The 7,013-nt window shown below is 50.7% G+C and overlaps 2 protein-coding genes across 2 annotated transcripts; one reads left to right on the top strand and one right to left on the bottom strand.

Annotated features, from left to right (window-relative positions):
* Positions 1–909: 909 nt before the first annotated feature.
* COX6A1 (cytochrome c oxidase subunit 6A1) lies at positions 910–3,517 on the top strand. Its single transcript, XM_075110628.1, has 3 exons — positions 910–1,159; positions 1,478–1,617; positions 3,247–3,517. Exons 1-3 carry the CDS (start codon positions 1,057–1,059, stop codon positions 3,331–3,333), a joined length of 330 nt encoding a protein of 109 aa, XP_074966729.1. The 5' UTR covers positions 910–1,056; the 3' UTR covers positions 3,334–3,517.
* Positions 3,518–3,823: 306 nt separating this feature from the next.
* On the bottom strand, positions 3,824–7,001 carry TRIAP1 (TP53 regulated inhibitor of apoptosis 1). Its single transcript, XM_075110626.1, has 2 exons — positions 6,821–7,001; positions 3,824–6,408 (listed from the first exon to the last, which is right to left on the bottom strand). Exons 1-2 carry the CDS (start codon positions 6,965–6,967, stop codon positions 6,325–6,327), a joined length of 231 nt encoding a protein of 76 aa, XP_074966727.1. The 5' UTR covers positions 6,968–7,001; the 3' UTR covers positions 3,824–6,324.
* Between the last annotated feature and the right edge of the window lie 12 nt (positions 7,002–7,013).

The raw sequence follows: 7,013 nt of genomic DNA, 5'->3' as shown, positions 1-7,013 counted from the left end.
TCTACATCCATCAAGGAGCCCTCTCGTTCTACCACAGCGTTAAGTGTTTGAAAATATACTCTCCATTCTACAAAAGGTCAAACATCCAACTATCAGGCTCAAATAAAGAACTATAATAAAATAGGATCTAGGTATTTGCAATTTAATTATAACTTCTTTTTTCTCCTGGCAATCTTGTGTTTATTCAAGTGGTGTTATTATTTCAGGAGAATCATCCCAGGAATCCACATAATTAAAGACACATCAGTGCTTACAAAAATGCATTTCATAATGATAAACATCTTTTTACTGCTATAATTGAAACAGTTTCTATAACCCAGTGATGTGATTGGCATCTGATGTGACAAAGTCACATTAACAGCAGTCCTTTTCTGTTGTTGCATAAAGTAAACCCCAACACAGCCGTGCCATCACCTCACGGCTGGGAAATTCTACATAGAACGTGGGGGCTGCCTCCTAGGCCACGGACTGTGGACATACAGTCTCTGAAACGCACTCATGGACATCCACCAGAGATGCTGTCCACCAGGCCACAGATCAGCGTGTTTCCTCCTGCTCTGGAGAGCAGTGTGGCACTAATCCCACCCAGCGGAAGCCAGCACAAACCCCTGCCAGCTGCCACAGCCACCCCACCATAGACGCCCTTCTTCACACTCCTCCAGAGCATCAGGCTCTTTCACTTCGCTCCCCGCCCGCCCACACCCCGGGCCGGCCCCGTTCGAGGAGCCCCTCGCTCCCCTCACGCCCGGCACAGCCCCACAACGCCTCACAGGGCCAGCACCCCGCAACACCAAATGCCGCCCGTTCCCCCACCCTTGACCGACACTGCGTCACTGACGGTCCCTTCTCGCCCCGCCCGCCAGGGGGTGGCGCATGCGCAGCAGGGCGGCCCCAGCCAGCGGCCGCTCAAGGTCAGGCTGGCGGTGGGCGCGGAGTGCACATGCGCGGAACTGGCGAGCGGCGGCGCGCGCAGCCGCCGTGTCCCCTGCCGGCTACCGTTCGGTTGTCTTCGGTTCCGGTTCCGAGTTCCGGTGGGTGCCCGCGGAGACCGAGGCGATGGCGGCGCTCGGAAGAGTCTCCCGGCTGCTGCTCGGCGCCGCCGCCCTGCGCTCCCCGCCGGGGCGGGGCATGTCGGCCGCGGCACATGAAGGCGGCGGAGGTAACGGGCCTCTGCGGGGCGAGGGTCGGGGCGGCGCGCCTCTGCCCTTGGCAGCCGTTGCCCTTGGGAGGCGGGCGCCGGGCAAGCCCAGGTGGCGGGAGTCCCGGAGAGGGGCGGCCGTACCCCTGGCAGGCCTGTTGCTTGAACCGGCATTCCCGTAAAGGCAGGAGCGCGCCCCGTTAATTCCCGGGGCGGGGAGCCCCGCTGCGGTGGGGGGGGGCGGGGAGTCTGGTCTCTCGGTTAGTGCACTGACTGCCTATAACGTGCCCTTGGGTCACTAACGGTGCCCGTTGTAATTCCCGTACTGCTTCCCACCAGCCCGCCTGTGGAAGCTCCTGACCTTCGTGGTGGCTCTGCCCGGGGTCGCCGTGTGCATGCTGAACTGCTACCTGAAGGCAGGGCATGACCACGAGAGACCCGAGTTTGTTCCTTATGCTCACCTCCGGATCAGGACCAAGGTACGTTCACCTGGTCTGTGTAAAGGCCCTCTTTTCTTCTGTGATTGCAAAGTTTCACTGCAGTCCAGGGCTGGATCGATGGGCTGAGGTCAACTGTACGAGGCTTAACAAGGCCAGGGTCTGGGTCCTGCCCTTTGGTCACTACAACCCCACTACGGCTTGAGCTTGGGGCAGAGTGGCTGGAAAGCTGCCCCACAGGAGAGTGCCTGGGGGTGCTGGCTGAGCATGAGCCAGCAGTGCCCAGGTGGCCAAGGAGGCCACCAGCTCCCGGGCTTGTGCCAGCACTGGTGTGGCCAGCAGGAGCCGGGCAGGGATGGGGCCCCTGTGCTCGGCCCTGGGGAGGCCCCACCTCGAATGCTGGGCTCAGGTTTGGGCCCCTTGGGACAAGAAGGACATTGAGGTTAATTAACACAAGTTGCTCTTGGGGAGATTCCGACTGGACACCACAGGGAAATTTTTCACGGTGAGGACAGTCACCATTGGAATAATCTCCCCAGGGAAGTGGTTGACTCAGTCACATTGGATACCTTCAAGAGTCGGCTGGACAGGGTGCTGGGCCATCTTGTTTAGACTCTGCTCTTCCTAGAGAGGTTGGACTAGATGATCCCTGAGGTCCCTTCCAGCCTGTGATTCTGTGATAACTCTGTGAGGTGCTGGAGTGTGTCCAGAGAAGGGCAGCGGAGCTGGGGCAGGGTCTGGAGCACAAGTGTGCTGGGGGGCGGCTGAGGGAGCTGAGGGGGTTTAGCCTGGAGAAGAGGAGGCTGAGGAGAGACCTTATCGCTCTCTGTAACTGCCTGAAAGGAGGTTATGGGGGGAGGGTGTTGGTCTCTTCTCCCAAGTAACAAGCGATAGGACGAGAGGAAACGGCCTCAAGCTGCATCAGGGGAGGTTTAGATTGGATATTAGAACAATGTCTTTACTGCAAGAGTGGCCAGGCCTTGGACCAGGCTGCCCAGAGAGGTGGGGGAGTCACCATCCCTGGGGGGGGTTTCTAAAACCATGTAGACGTGGCACTTGGGGACATGGTTGTTGGGTTGGTGGTTGGACTTGATGGTCTTAGAGTTCTTTTCTAACTGTAATAATGATTCTCTGGTTCTATAATTCACCTGATATTACTGTGGCATCTCCTGCTTTCTTGCCCGCTATGTGAGGTGCTGCGTACCCAGCTGTCATGTTAATTCCTGGCTTTGTTTCTGAGGCAGTGAAATGGTTTCTCACAGCTCAGGTGAAGCACCTATGGTATTCATGGGCTCTCTCACCCCCAAGTAATCCTGCTAATGTCTTGCTGAAAAACATTCCAATCCTAGAGCTGCTGTACTTACCTTAAGCTAATACAGATTGAAAAGCTGACAGAGAAGATCCCAAATTCTTAAGACTGAGGTCCTCATAGTAGAGCATGGTTGATGTTTAAGCAAGAGCAAAGATTTTTTCAGGAGACAGTGCCTCCCAGCTAAGGGAGACTGCTTCTCAACCTGTGCTTCCTGCAGCCTGGGTACAGATGCCAACTGACCTCAATTTGTCAGTCGACCAGGCTGCAGGATATTTGAGGCCATACTGCTGTTGATTTCCTGCGCCATATAGATGGTTTGCTTAGCTGCCACTGGCTGATTTTCTTTCTTCTTTCAACAGCCTTTCCCCTGGGGTGACGGGAACAAAACCCTATTCCACAACCCCCACGTCAATGCTCTCCCAACCGGTTATGAAGATGAAAACTAAGATCCTGACCACAGCCAGAGCTTTGGCTCTTCCTGTCTTGGACCAGAATGTTGTGTGGGAACCACTGTTTAGGGAACCATCATTTAAGAAACTCCACATTCCTTCTGCCCGGAAGCTGACTGGCATTGTGGCCTCTGTCTGTACTTGTGTGTGGGTCCTTTAAATAAACAGCTCTGAACTTGAATTTAGGATTTGACTTTTTTGTTAATCTGGATCCTCAGAAGTTCTTTAGTTCAGTTTTCACTTAAAACATTGAGGCTTCCCACAGGACATGGTGCAGGAGCAAAGGGGTTTGGCTGCCTGAATGTTAATACCTGCTCCTGGATCTGATAACAACAGGAACGCAGTTGGCATAGTACTAACCCAATTTCGTATTCTTCATGCCAGGTTTAACTGATCACTGTAAACCCTCAGCTCACAGCCACATGAACAGGTCTTGGGCTAATACCGTGGATTAAAATTCAGTATATACTGAAGCACATTCTCCATAATCAGCTATTGTGATATTTATTAACAGTAATGAAGGCAGTCTTCTCTTAGCCCCCCCTTCTGGGAGAGGGAGTGGCAGCAGTGATGTTTAATTAAGCTCTGTGTGCCTTCAGTGTTAACCTTCCGTTCTCACATTTTCTAGTGTATCGGCATCTATGTTGGTCACAACTCTGCTTCCCATATGCTGCAGTCTGGTTGTACAAAGCCTCTCATACATGTGCTACAAATGAAAACATAACTTTTGCTCCACTGCATGCGTCTGTATAATGTATACTGCGTCACTCGGAAGCTTCTCAACCTAGAAGAGCTCGATTATCTTCCATAGCTAACAGCCAATTCTAAAGCCCCCAGCCTGTTCCAGTGCAATATTAACATTGACGTTTTTCCTCTCTGCACATCAACAGTCTTCTGAGTCCTTCTGCAACTTTGGTGGTTTTTTGCCTTGTATGAAAGAGCACACTATGTCTTGGCTGTCATTCGTACTGTTTTTCCCAAAAGGAAGAGGGCAGCAGCTGACTGAGCATCTTGCTGCTGAAAGGAGCAACGTGAGCAAGTGAGAACCTCAAAGTGGGCACTGTGAGACACCCCACATTTCAGTGCCATTTATTTCATCCACTTACTAGTAAAATATTTTTAACACAGAAAAGCTTGTCTTAGTAGTCATAGAACAAGGCACTAATGGACATGGTTGTTTTAAAGCTAACCAACAAAACTGCGCTACATTTATTCCTTTCATGATGATGATAGGAAAGCAAACTGTCTGTACATCTTATTCCTTAAAAAAAAAAGCCACATACTTGACAGTCCCCAAAATGCTATTTATGCTGCTCTTAGAAGGATCTTTCCCTTAACTTACTATTTTTACTTATACCCGAGTGACCCAGCAATTTCAGTGTGAACAGCTTGGTTTTTTAAGTGCTACATTTAATGCCCTTACTGATGTCGCACCAGCTGTCTCGTGCATCCAAGGACAGGGGTGCGGCTCACCCAGGCTACTTGCTCGCGCTCAGGCAGATGTGCTTCGGCTGTCGCTGAAGGCACGGCACGATGGCCGCAGCCTGCTACAGTCCCTGCTCTGCTGCACAAGCCCCGTGCCACTCCCGGTCTCTGGGGTCATTACTCAGGGGCTGTGGCACAGACAAGCCAGCTACTGTGTTTGAGAACAACTTTTGAATTTTTTTAACAAGTAAAGCCTCTGGAACAATCCTTCAGGTAGTGCTTAAAATCTAGGAGAGCAAAGCTCACTTTTTTCCTCACTGTAATTTCAGGAGAATTAGAAGTTGACTTCTCTTTTGTCCCAGACCACAATATTTTTTACTATCTCACCTCTGTGGGTGTAATGAGAAGGGACAGCATTTGCCCAGCCCTCCCTGAGGATGGACAAATGGAACTCTCCCTGCCACAGTACTCACAGGGCTTCCAGATGGGATGGATCCTGACCCCACACTTCTCTTCCAAACGCCCTCTTTCTAACTGCTGCAAATGTTTCTGCAGTTTACAAGCCAGCACAAATCACTTTCGTTTGCTTCCCTAGGTGCAAAGTACACAGAGCTCAGGAGTAGCTTCATGAGCAGGTCCCCAGGCTGCCGCCAGGGCTTTTAGCATTATCAGTTGTTGAGCTTCAACCCAACACATCCCTCATTCAACACATGCTTTAACTACCACAAGCCAAAGCTGGTGATCAGAAGGGTGACCACAGCCAGCCTGGTGCTTTGTTGAAAAGAATGGCCAGGGCTGTGCTGTAGTTTTGCTGCAGGAACACGTAATGGTCAAGGAGACAGAATTCAAGCTCGGGATTGTTTCAGTACCTCAGAAAAGGCTAAAGAATTAGCCTCTGCATTAAAAACCTCCTTTCAGCCTCTGTTGCAGGCCATCTCTGTTCCTCCTAGAGGTAACAGTCAGATTCTACTGGACAGTTATCTGCCTGAACAAAATATAACTTGGTTATAATTATTTTAGTTAAGTTATTGCAGGTCCAATAGAGTGCTTCTATATTGTCTCTGTCGCTGATACAGAACAAAGCTTTAACCCCTCAGCATTCAGGATCATAAAAACTTCTTCCACCAAAATTCAGCAGCACAGAGATTAGACAAAGTAAACAGACGTCCTTCGTACTCTTTTTAAACACTTTCAAGTGTTATATAAATAAGGAAGAGAAATTGCTTACAAAGCAACTACAATCTTGGCCCGCTCTAGTAAGCACTCTCTCAGTATAGGGTACATTCAATAGGAATTTAGTTCAGACGGCTTTTCACGCTGTTAGATACTGAACCACCACCAAAATTCATCAAAAAGGAGGCAGTAGTTACCACATGATCCACTCTTTTTCTCCCCACCCCCCCCCTTTTTTTGGTGGCCATTTGTTTTTAGAAGCAGGGAAGATTCCTCACTTCCTAATAAGCAGCTTAAGAAAGGCTTTATCCAGGTGGCATCTAGTCTTACACCTGGTGATGTTGCTTAGTCCAAAGGCTCATATTAGTGAGTCAATCTGCACAGTTGAGGTCAAGAGGAGTTTTCAGTTTTTCCTTTGCTCGGGCCCATGAACTCCAGGCCTTCAATGGGTATGTCCTTTTCCTTGATCGCTTTCTGAAAATAAAGATAAAACAAAAAAATTAAACTTGGCACATCTTTATAGCGCTAAGTAAAGTAATCTTTGGTCTAGAAAAAGTAGTCTTAAGACCAATTTGGATAAAGCTTCGAAATTAGAGATGCTCAAGTGCACGCTGAGAGCTCGTGCTGAACCACAATCCAGATCCTAGCAAGCAAACGTACCGCAGCGCCTAACCCAGCAGGCTCAAGCGGCTGCGTTAACAAGAAAACTAGTGACACCTGTAAAATATCACACGTCATGACCGGCGGAAACGGGGGACGAGACAAACTCGGGAGCGGCGCGGTGGGGCGGAGACTCCTCCCACGGCTGCCGGGAGAAGAATAAATAAACGATAAATAAATAAGAATAAGGCCAGCGGAGGAACGCTTGGGGCGGTACCGCACACACCTGCACGCAGAGCTGGTACCGCTTGAAGAGCTGCCCGCAGGGGTCCCCGCCGCTCTCCCCCTTGAGGAACTTCTCGGCGAACCAGCGGTTGAAGCACTGGTCGTACTCGCGCTTCAGCTCGGTGCAGGCCTCGCCCACGCTGTTCATGGCGGCGACACCGCCACCGCCCCGTCCCCGCGCCGCCGCTCTATGA

Source organism: Phalacrocorax aristotelis, chromosome 15, assembly GCF_949628215.1.
Source record: "Phalacrocorax aristotelis chromosome 15, bGulAri2.1, whole genome shotgun sequence".
Taxonomy (NCBI): domain Eukaryota; kingdom Metazoa; phylum Chordata; class Aves; order Suliformes; family Phalacrocoracidae; genus Phalacrocorax; species Phalacrocorax aristotelis.
The sequence above is the reverse complement of the archived record's forward strand: the minus strand, read 5'-3'. Positions and strand labels throughout refer to the sequence as shown.

Excerpts from the sequence above, each read along its gene's own strand:
- COX6A1 (XM_075110628.1), top strand. The coding sequence starts at position 1,057 with ATGGCGGCGCTCGGAAGAGTCTCCCGGCTGCTGCTCGGCGCCGCCGCC. Across the intron at positions 1,160-1,477 it reads GGCACATGAAGGCGGCGGAG|CCCGCCTGTGGAAGCTCCTG; the intron begins GTAACGGGCCTC and ends GCTTCCCACCAG. Across the intron at positions 1,618-3,246 it reads ACCTCCGGATCAGGACCAAG|CCTTTCCCCTGGGGTGACGG; the intron begins GTACGTTCACCT and ends TTCTTTCAACAG.
- TRIAP1 (XM_075110626.1), bottom strand. The coding sequence starts at position 6,967 with ATGAACAGCGTGGGCGAGGCCTGCACCGAGCTGAAGCGCGAGTACGAC. Across the intron at positions 6,409-6,820 it reads GGTACCAGCTCTGCGTGCAG|AAAGCGATCAAGGAAAAGGA; the intron begins GTGTGTGCGGTA and ends CTTTATTTTCAG.